Here is a 21,733-nt window from a genome sequence, read left to right on the forward strand (position 1 = left end):
CTCAGTGCTAAAACTAAAGAAGCAAACTTCAGACACTAACTGAGCCTCGACTGATGGGCTGTTATTTTATGTTAGTATTTTTTTGTCGAAGTATCGTTTTAACACATTTCCGAAGCAGAAGCAGAAGCAGATTTCTGTGTGAGCTCCTTACTGTTAGGAAAAAAACACCAGCCTTTTTAGAAATCAAACCCTTGTATTAAGTAGTTTGCAGAGTACAAATTATTCTTCACCTTGAGCTGTTGTTGAACGCATTAATAATTTCTGCTGAGGGGTCAGAGAGCAGCTCCAGCGCACACCATTTAAATGCCATCATTTAAAAACCATTCATGCGCCGGCAGGGGACAAATATAATTGAGTCATTGTCACACTTTCATCTGTTTGCACTCTGCAGTAATGGCCCCTAAGCAGTGCTCATGTTACGGTACAGAGCTGTAAAAGGATAAACAGTAAGACCCAAAAAAACTGCAGCACATGCTCATTATCCATGACCCTAATAGAGCACTGAACCTGAATAAAACAGGGCAGACTTGTTTCTTGTTAAATACCATGAATTGCTGAGCCACTCCTTTTTTTATTGCATTCATTTTTTTATGCATCTGTCTTTTCAAATGTGGACACTTATGTTTAAAGCATGCAGTTTGCCTGACTGTCCTGCTGGAATAATGTCACAGTCACTTCTTATGTAATACATCAAACTGAGCAGCAAGTGAAATGTCAGACTGTAGTGTCGGTGCTGCAGGCCAGGCTTGTAAATCTCCCATTCTAAATGAATTCACATGCAAATGAAAAGAGGATACAGGCTGTCACTTCCTTTTGGATAATTACTGAACATGCATGCATCCAGGCAGCAAGAAAAGGATGGTTTAAAATGCATATTAGTTATTTCATTTGGAATGTACTGTGCAAAAGTCAGGGACCCTTTTGTTTCTTGTTACCAGTGAAAACGACTGGAACAAGTGCAAATTGTTTATTTCTCAGTGTCAGAAAAAAAGAAACATACAGTCGGGTCCAAAAGTCTGAGACCACATTAAGATTTCTAGGAATTTTTAATTTAAACCTGGAAATAAAAAGGTAAAGAAAGGTAGGAAAAGCAAAATGAAGACAAAGAAATAGTCAAGATTCTGCACTGTTTATAGGTCAATACTCACGGCAACTTTGTGACATTGACCATGTTTAGCCTTTGTATAAAGAGGTCAGGTTTTTTTTGCTTTATCTCTTCCATTCAAGCTCGTGTTCACTCTGCGGTGGATTTCATCTGCTCATCAGAGGCTTTTACCTTTTATGCACTCGGTCATTAAACTATACCAAACACTACAGTGTGTGTTAAAATTTTAACGATTGTACGCTTCACTCAAACTGTCATGCTGGTAACATCATTTGTAGAGAAGAAAGCAAAACAGAAGCATTTTCATGAGTGGTCTCAGACTTTTGTAATATCAAATATATCAGTTTTATTTTAATTCTTTTGTGCACCTTACCGGCCCTTTAACTTTCCCATCCTTCCAATCTGAAAACCAATTTACAGCTGTATTTCATTCTCCTCTAAAACTAATCACAACAGCCTGAATGCAAACATTATTTGTAAATGGAGCTTTCCTCAGAGCTTGATCTAGTTTCAAACTCGCACATGACAGAAATCAACAGCTTTGCAAATGGATGTAAAAGTTTCTCTCTCTTATATCATTTCTTTTTCGTTACCTTTCCTGAATACTCGCATCAGCTTTATAAAACTATATACAGATGCATCAGACAAGAATTAAGTGGAACAGCTGAAAGGATGAATCAAAAATCCACAAATATGAATGTGATTAGACAGAGGCTGTTCAACAGGAAGGCTAACTGATCAGGCTTTTATCCTCTATCAATTAAAATTGCCTTAGGAGGTCAGCATCGTTTAAGTTATTCTAGACAAAAGCAGCAGCTGAATCATAACGATAGTGGATTCAGCTCAAGAGCAGCATTAACAATGGCTAATAAACAAACGAACAAACGAATAAATGAATGAAAACATAATGGAATGAATCAGTAATCGAAGCCTTTCAGTTCTGCTCCTGACTAGAGCACATTAATTACAGCTTTATTGCAAAAATACAAGTTCCATTTTCTACCACAGCATTTACAAAGATTCAAAGTAGAATTCGCCCCCTACTGAAGATCGAAAAGTACGGATATCTGTACATACTTATATTTATTTACATCATTCACTTTTTTGCCTTGTCTGTTTCATTTCGTTTCCATAAAAAAAAATTAAGCAAGAAAAAGAAAATGAAAAAGTAAAGAGACTTTGAATCTGCGGTCTGCTGACCAAAAACAGGGGGCAGTGTTGCACTGCATACAGGCTAAGGCTCCAACCCAGTCCCCCCGCAGCAGCACTGCACTCCACAGGCACTCTTGCTCTCCACTCTCAGGGCCTTTCATCTGGCAAAGCTAAGCCCAGTTATTTCACTTCTTGGACCAAACCCACTCCAAAGACCCTTTCAGTGTCATAAAAAAAATGCAACAGTAATGCAAAACGACTCGTCTTCAGACAAGAAAAAACTAGCCTTCTCTAAAAGTTCTTATTAAACTGAGGAAAAAATAAAAAATATCACTTGAAATATGTTTTCAAAGAATTACGACTCTGTAAATGTGTTTACTTAAGTCATGTGAAGAACCACAGATTTGAACATAAAGCGACTGGCTTTAAACTGCACTGCTATTTTCATCTCATGGTTCCAAAGATGTCTCTAATAGCCTGATTTCATTTTACATTTATACTTGATAAATTCCACATAAATCAAACTTAGATGTCAACAAAAACTGCTTTAAAAATGGAACGTTTTGGTGCTGCCATCAGAACAAGCCGTCAATTTTCTAGTACAGTGTTCTCTGTTCTCACCTCTCACACAAAACTGGAAATAGAATGAGCCAATTACCAGTTTTAATTCTGCTTCCCTATTTTAACTACAGTTTGAGAGCTCAGTACTTCAGCAAATACTGACTGGCTGTATACTCAGTGTACAGCATAGAAACTTTGTGTATATTGTTACATTTAAGATATAGATCTATAGATTATGCAGTTACACATATAAACATTGAAATATCTTGAATATCCCATAATTATGGGAAACATTACAACAGAGGTACATTTCTAACTTAACACTTGTGAAGTGCACTAAATCAGTGTTAACATAGTCAAGCAAAATCACAAAACCAAGTAGTGTTAGTATATGCTGCTCATTTAGAGGAATGCAGGTCTTGCAACATTGCATATGTATATATAAATATATATTTGTGTATATAAAAATGTAGCTATTGTAGCTGAGCAACAATAACTGTTCTAAGACGTCTTCTAAGACACAAGCATCGCTGTAAGACATTTGAATGAAATCATTTATAGTTCACCGCTCACCTAAAAAACCCAGAAGGTCCACTCTCACTTGCATCACCTTCTGGTCCAGGTCAAGATGAAATAATCACTGTATACATCTAGTTGTGTTTTAAGCACTTAAAATACATAAATGTTTACTTGGAACAATTTGGACCATATGCTTATATTAAAGCACCTATTCATTTCTGAAACGGTTCAGTATTACACAACTTTATTCAAAGCAGAGTCTTGGTAATGTTTCTCAACAATGCAGTATTTATGCCTCTCATCACAGAGATGACCACTTGCTACCAAACTCGCTGCTAAAAGATGATGTTATTTTGAGGCTTAGCTCCCTGGCTAGTCCTGTAACTTAAGAAAAAACTCTGCCAGTTCGAACTGTGTTTCAATGTAATTACTGAATAAGTAATGTAATAAGCCTAAGAATTTAAAGGGTTACAAAGTGAATTACTTTAAACTGATCTGAGTGTGGAGTGTTAACACTGTTCATTCGGATTTCAGAAATATTTATCAGGCCTTCACCAGTTCCATTTTTAGGCGATTACTCACCCCAGTATACAGATAGACCTATTATTTTTCATGTAGCGCCTTTCAACTGCAACACGGCTGTCATGACCCTGGTCAAGAAAGCAAGTGTTGCCTCTAGCAACTCTTAAAAAATAAAGGCATTTTTCAAGGACTGTTATGACTCGTCTCACTTCTGGTCACAGTTTTAACATTCTACGTTACTGCTGTAATTTTTATACTCAATTCTCATAATACGTTCTAAATAGCATGCTTTAATGGAACATTCTGCTTATTACACCATTAAGCAGAGTAACATTCAGCAATCTGTGCTACAGGAGAAACTACCAGCTCTTTGTTACAGGCCCATGGTTCAGTATTCAAAAAAATAGAACTTTCTCAGTTTTTAACTTGAATTTGTGCTTTCTGTCCTCAAAAACATGCTCTTCCCGTAGTTAAAACACTGTAGCTTTGTTACTAAACTACTAAGTACTAAATACCAATCGCACATTGGCAAAGCCATTCAAGGAATGGATTAGGTTCTCTTTTTGTGTTCAGTCGATAAATCACAACTAAAAAAGCTTCAAACAGCACAGATTCCAAAATAGTCACACTCTTCAGCCAGGATGATGCACACAGTGCAGATTTGAAGCAGTATAGCTCCAATTAGAGGCCGTTCTTCATCAATGTAAAAATGGTAGCATTAAATGGTAGCATTAAACCAAAAAACAGGGACAGGTTGAAGGAGCAGGCTGTGGAAATTGCCTGGAATACAAATCTCCTCCAAACCTTTTCTCACTGAGGCACCTGAAGCAGTATTAGGTTGGCATGTGTGTGAAAGTAAAATAAGAAGCTGGCATCGTCGGAATGTGGTGTGAAACACTCAGCTGATCGGCCTGTAGTGGTTCATGTAGACTCGGCAGGCCTGGCAATGGCCGAACCCATGTTCAGGTGGGCTCTGCTGGCACAGGGAGCAGAGTTGGGTTGGGGGGCCATGAATCGGTCTGTTGCGGGGGTCTGGTCTACAGAACGGTGGGGCGTCCATGGGAGCCGTTCTGTAATTGGCAGTCCTCCAGTCACCCTCAGGGGGCACGTCCAGGCGCATGGGTTTGACTGCTGGCTCATGGTGCTGGGGGATCATGCGTGGGGCTGCTGGAGCAGGACGGCCAGGATGCTGAGGCTGTTGGTAAGGGGCCTCCGTGGCTCTGCTGGCAGGGTCCGAACGGCGTGGGTGAGTCAAGGTGGCATAGCCGGAGTCTGGGTAGCTCCAGGCCTCAGGGCCAACTCTGATGTGGGGCAGGGAGGGCCCAGAAGGTGCAGGCCTTCGGGGAGCCCGGGGCAGCGTGCCGTAGTTGAATGCGACACTGTGGTAGTTTTCGCGGGCGAGAGCTTCACCCCGGTCAAGCACAGCCAGAAACTTGTCGACCTTTTGGGAATTTCCTGTAAAAGTTATTTAGCATTATTTTCACCTCAAAATCACAAAAAATAAACATTCGGGGAAGTTTTAGGGTTGTATGACCGATATATTGACCAGCATATTATTCACAGATAAATAAGAACAATTAAATTACTAATGTGGGTCTGATATTGGAAATACAGTCAATAATTACAATCAATGACCTGGTGCCCCATTGTTGCTCTTGCTCGCACTGACACATGTATAGTCACACTCTGATGCTGCTTTTCCTGGGACCTAGCCTGAAGAATATGAGGCAGCTAACATTAGTAGCTAGGATCTTCCAAGTTTTAACTGGTATTAAACCACAGTCACACTGGACTGTTGCCTTGCTAATTTCTTCATGGAGTTGGAGCAAAAATCAGGTGAGTATGGGTGGTCCTGATGTTATGTAGTCTTGGAATGAACATAGTTTGGTGAATGGCTACCGTTAGCTACATTTTTTTTTGCAATTATGGGCAACAACTTACACTTTTTTTTCAGAAAGAAGACGCCACAACTTGCTGTCTTATTTTTTTTATTGACTTACACTTTTGAGGTTTGCAAATTCCTTTTTCACATTTCTGCATCCCTTCCCATTTAAGTGAACTGGCTTTTTCACCAGGCAAATAGTACTCGCTCATTTGGTATGACTGCAGCTTTACGCTCACTGCACTTCGTATTCAGGTATCAATATGAACTTATTTTAAAACGCAAAAGAACCAGCAACTAGTATTAGTATGATGCACAACAAGATGATTATCTATTATCATTATCAGGGCTGAAATTCCCTATTGGTGCATCCATTTCAAAAGTAGAAGTCCCTGCAAATAATTTAAATTAAGATTTTAGAACTTATTTTAAATAGCAGAAACAACTTCAGAGCATAACCCTAAAAACAAAGGTACTTCTTTCTTGGAAATCTACTGTCCTGCACAAGCTCCAACAGTAATCTAAAATACAGTAGTGTTTGCTAAATCAGCTACTGTGGATTAAGACTGGAAGCTAAACTCTGTCGGATGGTTGAGTGGGGCTGTGCACTATGGATTTTATCATATGCATGTGTGACATCAGTGCCTTAATGGAAATGAAAGGGATATCATTATGACAGGCATTAAAGGAGATGAAGACTGACAGTGGCCCCACCCCAAAGACCCAGAGGAGTGACTGTCTGAGTATGTGGCTGATGTGATGCAGCAGAGGGAGATGGTTACCTGGGTGTCCACGAGAGGGCCCCAGCGTGCTGGGCCGTGGTGCCTGCTGGCATGGAGGTGTTGGTGGAGCACGGTACTGCTGGGATGGGTGGAGGTACTGGTGCTGGGGCTCGTGGGTGAACACTGAAGGATTGTGGGGAAAGGGTGCAGCATGCAGGGAGGTGTTAAGGTGACGCATGCCCGATCGTGGGTCCGCATGCTTTGCCATCCTTGTGGCAGGAGGTTCCTTTAAACGGGTGCAAAAAAGTGAAAAAAATCAACAGAGGTATGAAAGAGGAAGTGAGATAATGTTGAAAAGAAAAAAAATATATATATATCAAAAGGATTAGTTGGGGTAACATCAATAATATGATGAAATTAAATAAGACTTGGAATGACAAAAATAAATGATGAACAAAAACCTAAAGATGAAAACTACATAACACAACAGCAAGACCTCATGACATTTGCAAATGCACAACCTGACATGAGATGGATAAATGTAGAGAGAGGGTATGTAGGTAATACACAGCTGTACATATTGCATGTTTAATCAGTGTGACTGCATATGCACCTTTTACACCTACATGTCAGGGATGAGCATTTCAGTCAAAATTGATATTTGTCACATCATACTTCAACTCATACATTTTAACTCATAAAAATGCATTTATGAAGTTAGTTAGCTGATAGCAAAATCTGATAAATTCACTAAATGGTAAAACTTTTATTCCACTGCATCTATGAGTGTAAAATGAGCACTGGCTTGTTGTTTATCTGTGCTTTTCTGTGATGCTACACTATATTGCCGAAAGTATTCGCTCGTCTGCCTTCACATGCATATGAACTTGAGTGACATCCCGTTCTTAATCCATAGGGTTTAATATGATGTCAGCTCACCCTTTGCAGCTCTAACAGCTTCAACTCTTCTGGGAAGGCTTTCCACAAGGTTTAGGAGTGTTTATGGGAATTTTTGACCATTCTTCCAGAAGTGCATTTGTGAGGTCAGACACTGATGTTGGACGAGAAGGCCTGGCTCACAGTCTCCGCTCTAATTCATCCCGAATGTGTTCTATTGGGTTGAGGTCAGGGCTCTGTGCAGGCCAGTCAAGTTCTTCCACAACAAACTCGCTCATCCATGTCTTTATGAGCCTTGCTTTGTGCACTGGTGCGCAGTCATGTTGGAACAGGAAGGGACCATCCCCAAACTGTTCCCACAAAGCCGGGAACATGAAATTGTCCAAAATCTCTTGGTCTGCTGAAGCATTAAGAGTTCCTTTCACTGGAGCTAAGGGGCCAAGCCCAACTCCTGAAAAACAACCCCACACCATAACCCCCCCTCCATCAAACTTTGCACTTGGCACAATGCAGTCAGACAAGTACCGTTCTCCTGGCAACCGCCAAACCCAGACTCGTCGATCGGATTGCCAGACGGAGAAGTGTGATTCGTCACTCCAGAGAACACGTCTCCACTGCTCTAGAGTCCAGTGGCGGCACTTTACACCACTGCATTCGACGCTCTGCATTGCGCTTGGTGATATAAGGCTTGGATGCAGCTGCTCGGCCATGGAAACCCATTCCATGAAGCTCTCTACGCACTGTTCTTGAGCTAACCTGAAGGCGGAAATATGAAGTTTGGAAGTCTGTAGCGACTGACTCTGCAGAAAGTTGGCGACCTCTGCGCACTATGCGCCTCAGCATCCGCTGACCGCGCTCTGTCATTTTACGTGGCCTACCACTTCGTGGCCGAGTTGCTGTCGTTCCTAATCGCTTCCACTTTGTTATAATACCACTGACAGTTGACTGTGGAATATTTAGTAGCAAGGAAATTTCACGACTGGACTTGTTGCACAGGTGGCATCCTATCACGGTACCACACTGGAATTCACTGAGCTCCTGAGAGTGACCCATTCTTTCACAAATGTTTGTGGAAGCAGTCTGCATGCCTGGGTGCTTGGTTTTATACACCTGTGGCCATGGAAGTGATTGGAACACCTGAATTCAATGATTTGGATGGGTGAGTGAATACTTTTGGCAATATAGCGTACCTATGTGCTACACAGCTGCCATCTGTACTTTCTCTTTTTCAATTTTTCAAAGAGATCGTAAAACCTAATTTGCATATCAAAAAACCTAAAATCACTATTCAATGTCTTAAACTTTCTTGACTATTCAAATATTTGTAGATTCTTACTCTCTTACTCTTACTATGTGAGTTTTTCAAGGTAATTCTGGTTATGTATGAAACTTACAAAGCTGCGAGAAGGGACGAGGTTGTCAGATCGTCCTCCTATGACGGTCCCACTCAGACTGCGAGCGATACGACGCAGATTCTCAGCACTGTACATTTCATCCTCACCCACTGGCATCTCATTCACTGCAGCCGTCACAGGCTAAAAAACACATGTACGCACACAGTTAACATTTTACACTCTAATTAGCATTAATGAGCATTATCACTACTTTCAGTGCCAATTAACCTCAAGCACACACACCCAAACACACAGATGTGCACAAAATGCAAGTTCACACAGGGAGAAAGAGAGAGAGAGAGAGAGCTTACTCTGTGTGCTGGAGAGCTAGTATACGCTGGCGTCCTGTAGGCACTCCGCTCGATCTCGGCGGTGGGCGTTTTGGAGCGGCCGAGGCTGCCAGAGTGTCCAGATGCGAGTCTACGAGCTGCAGCAGGGCCTGCGGAGACAGACAACAGCCAAACAACCCTTAGCCAGGCTGAAACTAAGTCACAATTGATCACAATTAGACAGAAAATATTAATTTAATAATGCTGTAGGGAGAGGGTTTTAGATGAAATCTGTGCACAAAATTAGATTCGAGTAATAAAGACACGTGTAAAAAACAGTGATTTTTTTTGCTTGTAAAAAGAAAACACTAGGAAATCATTTAAGCGGGAACACTAAAACATCCCTAACTAGCAATATGGAACAACTACACCCTGGTACTAACTCCATACTCCTGCAAAAAGCACTTAAAAGATTTGCGGAAATTAGTTTCATTTCCATATTTTACAGGATCTTTAAATGAAGTTTTGGCAATCTGATGTTGTCACTGCTATGCCAAATGTCTTGACCCATTACAGTTTTGTGATTTGACAGTGTTCATTAATAGTACCACTTAACTTTAACACTTGTGTGTGCATATTTAGTGGTGTGCAAGATGCCAAAAATCATGGCAGAAATAAAGCGTGCTGTTTTTGAATTCATTATTTTATTGTATTTTTTTATTTTTAAATCAAATGGCTCAATACCTTGTCTCCCAGTGGGCTGTGGACTGGGCCCACGGGGGCCTCGGGGCATGCTGGGAGCCTGCAGACTGGCCCTGTACAGCGACTCTAGCTCAGACACCTCTTCAGGTGAGCCACAGGACGACTGCAGAGCGTTTTGGGAGTTATAGTATCTAGTGATGTTTTCAGCCCAGCGCTCCACAGGCATGGGCCTGGCTGGACGATGCTCCAGTGGGGGAGAGGGGGGGCGGGGGTCAAGGCAGGGGTCTGCTGGAGAGTAGAGCACAGAGTCCTGTTTTGTTGGACCTGTGTCTGGGTGCTCTAGGCTCCTGCAGGGCCGGCTGCATGGAGCTGCTGGAAGAGCAGAGTGAGGGCTGGACTCTCTGCTGTCAGGTACAGGGCTATGCTGAGAGTGCGGAGGGCTGCGGAGTGACGGCTGGCGAGATTGGAGCCTTTCCTCCGGATCACAGTGATGACTGGAGGAAGATGAAGGGGTGCACGAGTGTATGTGAGGAGCACTGAGGCTCTGAGACACAGGCAGGTGTTGGCTGGTCCAGTGTATTTGTGTAGCAGGACTGTCTCTGGGCAGGGAGGGAGGCTGAGGAGTGCTGGATTTACTCGTTGACTGTATGCAAGCACCTGGGGCAGTGGAGCGCTCCCATGAGTCTGAGTGTGACCATTCATTCTGTCTGTTATCAGCTACCGCAGGGTGGTCAGGGCTGTCTCCTGAGCCGCTTTGGTGCTTGGGCACCAGGCCTAAAGAGTTGGAGGGTGAAATGTGCCAGGGGCTGGAAGGGGAAGGGGAAGGAGAAGGAGAAGAGGGAGCAGTGGAGTGAGGCATTATGGGGAGAGATGATGGTGGACCTAAGGAAGCTTCTGAAAGTGCTTCCACAATCTCCTCTTGGGCTTCCGTCAGAAGTATTTGGATCTTGATAGGCTGTTCACTGAAAAAATCAGAAAGCAAAAACAGAAATGACCACTTGATAGTAATGAGCACACACCCACTTCCGACTAAGTTTAGGAAGCAAGCAAGTGTGCTTGAGATAGGTCACTATATATTCTGCATGTGATGTGATGTAATGTCTCTGCAACCAACGCAATCAATAGGTCAAACAGACAAATGGCTTTGTATGTTCTCAGTTATGTAAAACCTGTGTTGTTCTCTTGCCCATTGCCTGTTAAGCACTATCATTTTTTTCCAGAGGTGCATGTGTAGGCCCCTGTAGCCTTCATCAGGAGGGTGTCCACACGCACAAACACACACCAGAGCCAGCAGCAGGTACCTGATAGACAGCTTTTGCTCTTGTTCTTCCTCCCTCTCCTTCTCATCCTGCTGCTGCTGTTGTTGATGCTGCTGCTGCTTCTCCTGCTGCTGCTGCATGCGTTGCTGCAGGCCTCGTGCTCTCCTCATACACTTTTGCAGTCGGGCCTCAGCCACTGTTCTGCCCTGCCCGTTAGCACTGCTCTCATGCATGGGATGCCTGAGTTTGGCTTCAATAGCAAAAACAAAATGAGAAAAGCACAAAGAAAACAAAGGAAACAAAAAGATGAGGAAAAATAAAACACTGACTCATGGGATGCATGCAAACATATCTGCTATGAACTTAAGTATCACACTGGGTTGGATAATGGGAGGGGGGGTTAGTTAAAAAAGAACAACACTGGAATATGGAGGAGAACCAAGAGAACTGGAAACTAATGCTGTAGATCCCCACAGATTTAAATTGTAACCTTTTCAGCACAAAACAGAATTCATCAAATTAAAATGAGTTGTATTCAACCATGGAATTAAATTAAAAGGAACTGTACTGAGCCATGAAACAAACAAAAAAATACATAAATGTATAAAAATAAATAAATCAAAATGAATTTGGCCTCCCTCTGAGCTTCAATGCAAGCCTAGTTGCAGTTTAATTACAGTGGCATGAGAGCACTATTCTAGGTTTACTGGACCTGACAAAGGTTGTCTAAGATTTCTCCTACACTGCACAGGGGAACGTGTTGAACAGGCGGAGGAGAAGGGTTGAGGTGACACCACTGGGATTAGCACAGGAGGAAGAACTGTGAGTGCAAAATGCTGTGTGTATGAGTGCACGTGTGTGTCCATCACACTTTAGGAATGTCACATCTAAACACAGAACAAGTGTACATGGAGACACAAACAGAAGAGAAAAACAGCAGTGCTGAAACCCAAGAGAAACCCATCAGATGTTGATCACAGAGGCACAGAAAGAGACTTGATGACATTTCCAAAGCAATGCAGGCACACACTCCAACGAAGCGTTTAGAGAGGTTGCCACAGCACTAGGCACTACCCCCATTCCCCTTAGAGGCTGGCTGTTGCTATGGTGAGGGGTAAACAGTCTTCTGAGCGGCCTGGTTTCATTAAGATGAGAGCAGAGGCCTGTCATTTCTACAGCCACTCGGACGGTAAGGAACAGTGTCCCCTACCATTACTAACTCCGGTGAGACATGTCTCTGCTATCGTTTCAGTATTGGATTGGAAAATGGAGAGATTTAAAAGCTGAATGAATACAAAGTTTGGCATGTGTACTGCACAATATATCTCTGGGGAAATTGATTTAGGCTGCAAGACCTGACTGCATGTCTCTATAGTAGGGCTGCAGCAATTAGTCAACAAAGTCACATTGATCATTTATTTATAATTCAGCATGTGTATGTGTGTATATCTATAGAGCAACTCATGGAAGAGAGGAACACTTCAGTGATGTTAAGCACAATGTAGTAAAATTAGGCTCCAGACTAAGGCAGTTCAGTCATCCCAGGGACGATAAAAATAGGTCATGGGACAAGGCTAAATTAGTTTTGGGATGCTTTAACACCTAAGTTCTGTAACATATACAATCACATAGTATTGTTAAATGCAGTAGGCACTGATGTATCACACCCTCTATGCCCCAATTTGAAACATTTTAATAGTAATTACACCAAATTCTAAATAAAATAGATAAAACCACCTAATTATTAACTGTTTGGAGACTTCAATCATGATTTTGATTCAGCAGAATATTGCTATCTGCCATTTCTTGTTCTCAGCATTCCATAGTACTGTAGTACAACTGGACCTGACAAATAAATCTAACAGTAATGATAACTTAATATTTGGCATGATAATTTTCTAATTCAGGTTCCTTGTACTAATTAATCATTTTTTTAGCACCCTTGCCCCCATCCAGGCAAGAACTCCACTGCTATGCCAAAAAGTCACTGCTACATATGTAATTGTTTGCAATAATTACCATGTCTGATTTAGCGATTCAATAATCCACCTTGTATTCTATTCTATTTTTCTGCAGATTACATGTGATTTAAAATGTGAACTTGTTTTAAATTAAATAAAAATTGGTTACTGTATCGATCACAATGTGTTAACAGTTATTGGCAAATTTCATTTTGTTGCATCCCTAGATCGGGTAGCAAATGCAACTGGAAGAACGACTGTCAGAATGACGTTTGTAAATTAATAAAGAATGAAGGGGCTTCCCAAATTAAACAGCTAAGTTTGGGCTTGTGGCAGTGCTTGATTTCCTGGGTCACAGAACAAATCATCATTTCTGGAAATGCCACTAACAGTAAAAAAAACTGCATCACTCCAATGTAAGCAAAAGAAAGTCTGTTTCTGTCTCTCTCTCTCTCTCTCTCTCTCTCTCTCTCGCATACACATGTGGTTAAGATGGTGAAGATGGTAGAGATGGTGGTGGTTGAGGGCAGAATTCTGAGGACTGGATAGGGCTACTTACACACTGCTTCATTTACCACAGAGAGAGCCGCAGCAACCTCCCCTGCCTGCTCCAGCCTCAGAGACTGATCTAATAGTGCTTCGGCCTCCAGCACACACCGCTCAAAACTGTCCCCCTTCCCTGCAAACAACACACACCAAAGCACTGCAGCGCAGAAAAGCTCAGAAACCCACACACCCGCATACACATACGGTCATTCACAGGTCAGTGCAAGTGTCCTATCTCACACAAATCCCAGCAGTTACACGTGTTACACATGGCCACACCCTGACATCTAAACTCGTAACTTTTGATTTTTTAAAAAGGTATGAATCATTATTAAATCAAATCTTTGCTCAGCAATAAATGAAAGCACTTAAAAAAGAAAAATGAAGTATTTAAAATACTGTTGTTATAAGCCAATAGAAAAGTGTTATTATCTGAAGACTGATTTCCAAAGCAGTTGCTAAAAATTGCTTTATAAATTTACACCTATAGGCTAAATGTCTAAGCCTCGGTTAGGCATGTCAAAATCATGAAATTTTAGCTGATTATTAGGGCTGGAGCCAATTATTTGAATAGTTTGTTACGTTAATATGCTAGTATTTAACAAGCTTTGTTTTTTAAGCCATGAAAAATGTAACCTAAACTATAATTATTATAACATTTCATGAGCAACAGCCCTTATTAACCAGTTTCACAGAAGGCTTAGAACATCACGGCTCAGCATGTGTGGTTCAGCCAGTAAGGACCGAAACACTGATTAAAATGAAAGAATACCTGTTCTGTCAAAAAGACTATTAAAATGATTTACTGTTTTTAAGGGTGATTTTGAGAGCAAGTTAAAAATACACTCAGTACGCATTCTGTTTGTTCTGATATATGTCAGCTTAAATATCTGCAATAAGCTCAAACAACGGCAAATGGGAAATCATGTAATAACTGTACCAGGCTATAACCCCAATACTGTAGTATTCCATATAAGCAAGGCAGATGATTTACACTATGCCAGCAGATAGATCCTACATATTTAAACACTACAACTGGTGTACATAAACTCTCTAGTTGAGGTATAGACCTAAAATTTTGATCCAAATTTACTGGGAGTTGGCCCTTCTGCTCACCACACACAGCACACTCCCAAACCTACAACCCCAAGCAGCAGCAAAGCCCCAAGCAAAAGCCTCCATCCTACCACCTCAGACAGCATGCAGACTGTTAGGCTCTTACCTTGGCTCTGCAGCTCATCCAGATCCATGAACTTGCTGGGTCTGGGGTTAAAGCCCATCGCTGCTTCTTTTTCCTTCTCCTTCCTCCTCTGCAGCTCCTGTTCCTTGGCCTTGCGTGCCACCTCCTCTTGGAGCTCATCCAGTTCACTCCTGCCCTCTCCCACTACACATCAGCACAAAACAGGGTCATTTATTTCCAAACGCAAGTGTAAAATAACAAAGACCAGTAAACATATTGTATATATATGGACACTGGCACAAGCACAAACAGGCTAGATACCTAGGTTACATAACTTTCAATACATAGTTGAATTCATGCAAGAGCACGTCATGGAGCACACACAAACACACACACACACACACACACAGTGTGTACTGTGTTCACAGATCATTACGTTATGTACATTGACTTAAACAGTATGATCAGGGTTGGTTAGACTATGTACAAACACTAGCTAATGACCCAAAGGCTTATGTAAACAAGCGAAAAGAGACCAAGGCGTCAGCAGACCCTTGATGTGTAGACCGTTTTCACAAACAAATGCAGTGTACACACCTAAACTCATGTGACTGCTTCCTCTGACGGAGGCTTTGACATCCTGCAGAAGGGCACTGCTGCTCTTGGACTTCTGCACACTCTTCCATGAGGGACCAACACCAGAGGGAGGCTTTATCAAGACCGTATCTTTCAAACTGTGAGAAACACATAAGAAGCCATGTTACATTAGTGGGTCTCAGCAACATCTGTAACAAGGTCCTTGTGCATTTGAGAGTAGGGTGTGTGTAGTGCAGCTATGCATCAAAATGAAAATTCTTGGCCAAAACAAAGTCATAAATTCAGGACATGTCAGGACAAAAGCTGAAACAAAAAAACCCAATCTATCTCTCTATCTATCTTTATTTATGTATTTATTTATTTATCAGTTTTAGGCAACATTGCAGCAAAATTTAGTTAGCTTTTTATTTATACTTATTTATACTGAAACATTTATCTACACAGTAATGACAGAAATGCAATTAAATACGTTTTTGACCCAAGACACCTTTGTTGTAGGCCTGTTTAATCTTAACTGCATGCAATGTATGGAAGAACATTTTGTAACATTGCTCAAGAGCTCTTCCTCGAGCAGATGAATCTAATGATTGTGAGCACTTTGAGAGAGAATTCAAAAAAGAACTTCATTAAAACTTGATGAACAGCATGTTTCCCAAGAACAGAAGTGAATGATCTACAATCGCAATCATATCTTCATTACTATATGATGATTTTGCACTTGAGACATTACTTTTAAGTTTTCCTTTATTTTTTTGGATGAAAAAGGAAATTCAGCCATTTTCCCCTTAAAAAATGTTTGGTGCCTGAAATTTTGGTGCATTCCTGCTGTGAAGGGCGCATGAAAGTACCTATTCGAACCGCTACTGGCTCCCTCATTCAGAGGCATATCCAGACTAACAGGACTGTTGCTGTTCCTCTCACTGCTCTCATATCCACTCTCCATTCTCTGAATGAGCCGTGGGGGCTGCTCTGACCCCCTGCCCTGGTATGGTGGTAGAGTCTTGGACGCAGCATTGGTGTTGAATGGTGTCTGCCCTAGAGACCCCAGTGACTCTTTTTGTGTCCCCACATCCTCGGGCAGTAAGGTGCCTAATGGGCTGTAGCCAGCCTGTCTGCGCCGCTCCCTGCTGAAAATGCTGTCTATGTTTAGAGCCTCACGGCGAGGCTTCCAGGCTGGCCGGTAGCGCCCCCCAGAGGAGCTGGACTTGGACTCACTGCTGGTGCTGTCAGCCTCCCAGTCATGACTCTTGGCACCAGAGTCAGGAGGCCCTACTGAGCTGGAGGAGGAGGCCGAAAGAGGTCGACTGAGGATGATGCTGCTCATGGTCTCCTTAAAGTCCCGCAGGCGGCTGGAGCTCTTGGGAGTGGCCCGAGGGGCCTGCTGCTCTTTTAAGGTCTCCCCTTGAGAAGAACAAAGGCAGGGAGGGTGTCATTCATTTAATTTCCTAGAAATTATGCAATTCCATGGCAATAATGTAAATGTATATTTATGATTTTGATGATTATGACTGCAGGACCAATAAAACACTGAACACTGTGGCTAGCCTTGACCATTACACCATCATATAGAGACGGAGAAAGTGAAAAGTGAAAATAGTGTATCAGAGGGTATCTGTTAACGTGAGGAAGCCTAAAACATTTCTTATTACAAGGAGTTTTCTAGTACTTAGGGACGTGAGTTCCTTTCCATTTCTTCACTACTTCTTTCCCCTCAAATCATTATCAATGGTGTCATTTATCACTTTAAAATCAGGTGTTTCAGTGTTGTGTTGCAGATCCTACTGAGCTCTCAAGCTGTTAAGTTGCATACCCTCACTGTGATATCCTGCAGAAGACACCTCATCAGTCTTTGAGCCCCGACTCCTTTCCTCAAATCGTCGGGGGCGACTGGCGCTCCTCTTCCTGTCAAGGATTCCGTTCTTCCTGTCTGCTGTACCACTTTTTCTGAGTGCGTGCCGCTGTGTGGGTTCACTGTCAGTCAAAGGACCTTTACAACATACCGCAGTCATAAAATCGAGAAAAAATTAACAGGTGTTTACACCGTAATGAACATCACATTACAACTTATAGAAATGGCATTATTGTCTAGGTTAAACAAAAAAGCTTCATTATATAAGGATCTACTACTGTGAGAACATTATGTAAGCTGCTTAAAAAAGTATGTGAATGTGTGTGCATGCCTGAGTGTATGAACATGCGTGTACCTGTAGTGTCTAGGCTGCTGTGTGAGGCAGAGTTTTCAGTGTTGCAGACAACAGTTCCCTGAGAGTCTGAGGAGAAGTGTGAGGCCAGCGACTCATGGTGGGAGTGTGAGTGTTTATAGCTATAGCTGTCCGTCGAGGAGTCTGTTCGTGTGTCACTCGAGATGGATGGCTCACGGCCTGATAAAACAAACAATACATCCACAGTTCTAAAGTAGGTATAAAAGAAGATGAGATCCGTACAGTAATTTCTAAAGCTGTCAGTTACTAAAGAATGCATAAAGAATATCATTCATTCAAAGTAGGGTGCAATGATTATTTTAAGGCCGATAAAAATTTAACTAGAATAGTGCATTTCCTGAAGAGAATGCAGAGTGACTGTGCAGCTTAAACGATTTGAGAATGATTGCTAAGGTGGTGCCAGGCAGTTGCTATGGTATTTTACATGGTTGCTAGGGCACTGACAGGTAGTTGCTGTGGAATTCCAGGTGGTTGCTGAGTTGTCACTTGGTGGATGCTATGGTATCCCGAGTGGTTGCTAAGGTGTTGCTAGGTGGTTACTATGGCATCCCAGGTGGTTGCTAGGCAATGGCCATGGTATCCAGGCAACTGCTAGAGTGGTGTTACAGGGTGTTTATTAAGTCAATGGGGGGGTTGCAATACATTGAAAATGAATGGGAGTCTATGAGAGGAATGAGGGATGACAAAATAACACATACAGTGTGGGTCAGTACTACTGTGAGTTAGAGCTGAGGACCTGCCCTGAATGAGTACGTGCAGTTTGGTAGATGCTGGGCAAAGGAAATAATAGGGCTTGGATGGGGGATGGAGTGCCCCGGGATAACAAGCTTGGGCCCCCCCTACAGCCCCCCAAATGAGCAGTGAGTCTCCTCACTCTTGTGAACACACAGCAGGTCTCTTTTGAGAGCCCAAGGTGACAAATCAGCACACCAAAGGTTTCCTGTCGAAACCTTTTAGCTGTCTAAGTGCGCTACGTAGTTGTATAATTCTAACAGTCGTGTAGGCTACGTTGCATTACGAAGTACGTTATATACCTACGTACATGTATAAAGTTAGCTAGCTAGCTCATGCAGAAATCCCAACATAGTGGTGGCATGACATTTGTTTTCTGCTCCACAGTTATTTCCAAAATGAAGAGGAAAAGTGATATTCATTTGCAATTCTTCCAAAATCAGAAAGTCAGACAGAGCCAGATCTTTTAGGTGGGGGAAGAGCCAAGGTGACCGCACAGAATGAGCAGGAAGAAGGGTATATGAAGAAACTGGTTCAGACAGTGAGGACACAGTAGAGCAGGTAGAGACAGAAAGACATTCTGGGAAGTGAGGCTGATGGTAAGGTGGAAGCAGAGAGTAAGACAGAGAAAAAAAACAACAGGTTTGTGATGTTAAAGAGCTCTCCGTTAGTAAGTTTATATGGAGTCTATAAATATCTGTTTTTGAGTGTGCTTGCTTGAAAGTAATCTAAACATACATGTAATATTCTGATGTATATAAGGTTGACATTACAAGTTTGCTGTAGTAGTATTACTCAAATTGAGTTTTTTCTCCTCCAGTCCAGATATCAGCAAATGCAGAGATGATCCTCCAGCACAGCCAATTTTAAACATGTACCCAAGGACTCTGATGGGAGACAGGGGGCAGAGTTTCAAGATGGCCTGGCACAATATCCACCCCTGGCTTGAATATTCAAAAAAATGACTCCACTTATTGCTTCGCATGCAGACATTTTAGCCCTCTCATAAGCTCACAGAACATAGTGAAAACTGCATAAATAAAATAGTGATGGTCTAGAACCGTCACTGTATACAAGCACACCATTCCTGATCAGAACAAACATTCTGGAGTTGAAATGGTGTTGATATCTCAAAAACTGCGGGACGAGTTGGTGGACAAAAATCCGGCAGAAAAATAAGAAGAAAAAAAAAGAAGAAGAAGAAGAAGAAGAAAAAGAAGAAGAAGAAGAAGAAGAAGAATATAAATCAGATAACAACAGTGTTGCTTTGCAATGCGCAACCACTAATTAAAACATTCCTTGTCACAGCTGCTAAGATTTGTTCCATCCTCCATCATGTAAACTTTTAGCTCAGATTTGAAGTTAGCATAATTATCAAGCTCACACTCTAGCAATACAACATACAACTAGCAAAACAAAAATTAATTTCTTTATTTCCACTTCAAATGCGAAAATGTTCGAACTTTGTGGTAATTCTTAAAAAAATAAATAAATAAACCAAAAAAAACAACTACCTGAATCCTCACTGTCATAGTAGGTTTTGGTGTAGTGGTGCAACTCTAGGCGGGAGGCCAGGTCCTGCACGGACACTGGCGTCCCCCGGGGGTCAGCATAGAGCAGCAGCAGTGGCTGGTAATGGCCCTTTATACAACGAGACACAACATCCCTCCACTTTGGTCCAATCTGTGAGCAAACAGAGAGAGCAAAATTCAGAGTTTAGTGGAAATACGAAGAATGAGAGAAGAAAACATCATTATTTCGATTAACCTCAAATAATTCATGCTTCTTACACTCAATTTCTGGGTAAAAAAAAGGATGTTAAGCAGCTACAGAAAGATTAGAGACCAGTAAATCACTGTAGAGTCCTAGTACACCATTGCAGAGTAAACCACTACAGAGTCCTTATTTAAAGGATAAGACAAAAGCCTGAGACCCTTACCCCCAGCAGAGATTTCCTAAACTGGAGACTTTCTCTACGCGCTGTTCACAATCAAATGGAGACAGGATGTCCAGCCATGTTGAGAGTATCAGACGAGAATGAGTGAGATTGGGTTTGTGTGTATGTGCGTGTGTGTGTAATATGGTGAGAGAGAGAGAGAGAGAGAGAGAGAGAGAGAGAGAGAGAGAGAGAGAGAGAGAGAGAGATATGTGCAAGTAGGTACGAGAGTGAGCTAAAATGTGTGTGATGGGCTATCATGGCGGCTGCAGTGTGTCTCTACACTGGCCACACCCTGCCACTGTCCAGCTGGGAGGGATAAACAATAGAGGGATATCCTTGTTTTCAGTGCACTTTTGTGCAGCCCCCGTGTGCCTCACGTGCTGCCTCTGTACTGGTCAGCCACTCTGAAGAGACCAGGAGAAAAAAGCTGCTTTGTGTGCAATTGTCCTGGATCCAGAGTGCAGGAGTGTTGTTGTGGAGACAAAGCCTTGCTAGGCCCAAACCCAGCGTAGGACGGCACACTGCCTACACACTCATACCACAGTGCAACTGAACTTTAGCTGTCAGTTCTCATGGAACAAACACTGAACTTTAAATTCAAGACCAAGAACTGTTTAATATGGCAGTTATCAGAAAATCCATTTTTAAAAACTGGTAAAAACAGTCATTTCAAACACTTTCGCAATTCATTATTTACAGCCGTGCTGTATGATCAGAAAGAGGTACCTCCAGAGGCCTTTCTCAGGTTTCCTGACTCCTGGTTCATGACTCAATTATAGCAGGCATTAGTCCCAAAATTGGGAGATTGGACATTGGGTGCAGAGCAATTACAGTGTGGGCTAGAGAGGATTGACAGCCAATTATGCAAATGCTCTGACGCAAGAAAACATCTTGAGTGACAGCATTGTACACCAGCGCCAATGGTGTTTTGGGATACACCCGTGCTTTTGTGGTTCCGTAGAATAAAAGACAGACTCCTATTTGGAAATCAGTGCTTGGCGAGTATAAGGTTCATCCATGCAAAACAACTTTCAGCATGAAGTTCACTTCACATTTGGTCATGGTGGCTTGAGCAGAGTGCCGAATCAATAGAAAGGCTACAACATCCCCTCTGCTTCTTCTATGATGCTGAGTTCTATTATGCTTCTATGACCTTTTGTTGCTTGCAGGCTGCTTTTTTTTTGGTATTCAGTCATAAAGAATTGTGGAGTCTAATGATACAGGTCTCAAGTATTTTTTTATAAATAATGCCTGTTCTAAAATTTTATCAAAGCTGGAACACCTCTAAATGATACTAGACATCCATTGAGAGAATTCTCAGCTGCTTAGGTAACTATTCTTCAAATTCAGCCTCAGACTTGTGCCCCAAGCATTCGATCAGCCACAGCAATCAAAAGGATTTACACCTAGAAATCCTTTCAGCTTCTTCTGCTGTAAAACAAAGAAAGCCAAGCCAAAGCACACTGGGGAACTCTTATTTCCCTTACCTCCTCATGATGTGAGCAAAGCCAGCTCTTTAGTCTACACAGTCTAGTCTAGGAGCCAGGTGATACAGTCTTAAATACGGAATTG

At 42.0% G+C, this 21,733-nt stretch overlaps 1 protein-coding gene across 6 annotated transcripts in view; it reads right to left on the reverse strand.

Moving 5' to 3' along the window:
- Positions 1-2,019: 2,019 nt before the first annotated feature.
- usp54a (ubiquitin specific peptidase 54a) overlaps positions 2,020-21,733 on the reverse strand; it is a 69,619-nt gene continuing 49,905 nt past the window's right edge. For 5 of the 6 annotated variants that reach the window (XM_036574475.1, XM_036574474.1, XM_036574477.1 and 2 more), the window contains 13 exons: positions 19,737-19,905; positions 17,473-17,649; positions 17,079-17,255; positions 16,117-16,669; positions 15,269-15,405; positions 14,714-14,875; positions 13,505-13,624; positions 11,027-11,234; positions 9,768-10,687; positions 9,066-9,193; positions 8,755-8,895; positions 6,524-6,749; positions 2,020-5,314 (listed from right to left, as the gene is read on the reverse strand). In XM_036574475.1, coding sequence (XP_036430368.1) covers positions 4,758-5,314; positions 6,524-6,749; positions 8,755-8,895; positions 9,066-9,193; positions 9,768-10,687; positions 11,027-11,234; positions 13,505-13,624; positions 14,714-14,875; positions 15,269-15,405; positions 16,117-16,669; positions 17,079-17,255; positions 17,473-17,649; positions 19,737-19,905 — 3,675 coding nt within the window. In that variant the 3' untranslated portion in view covers positions 2,020-4,757. The remainder of the gene's footprint in view (positions 5,315-6,523; positions 6,750-8,754; positions 8,896-9,065; positions 9,194-9,767; positions 10,688-11,026; positions 11,235-13,504; positions 13,625-14,713; positions 14,876-15,268; positions 15,406-16,116; positions 16,670-17,078; positions 17,256-17,472; positions 17,650-19,736; positions 19,906-21,733) is intronic. The other variant, XM_036574476.1, reaches the window with a different exon arrangement.

Source organism: Colossoma macropomum, unplaced genomic scaffold (assembly GCF_904425465.1).
Source record: "Colossoma macropomum unplaced genomic scaffold, Colossoma_macropomum, whole genome shotgun sequence".
NCBI classification, from domain to species: domain Eukaryota; kingdom Metazoa; phylum Chordata; class Actinopteri; order Characiformes; family Serrasalmidae; genus Colossoma; species Colossoma macropomum.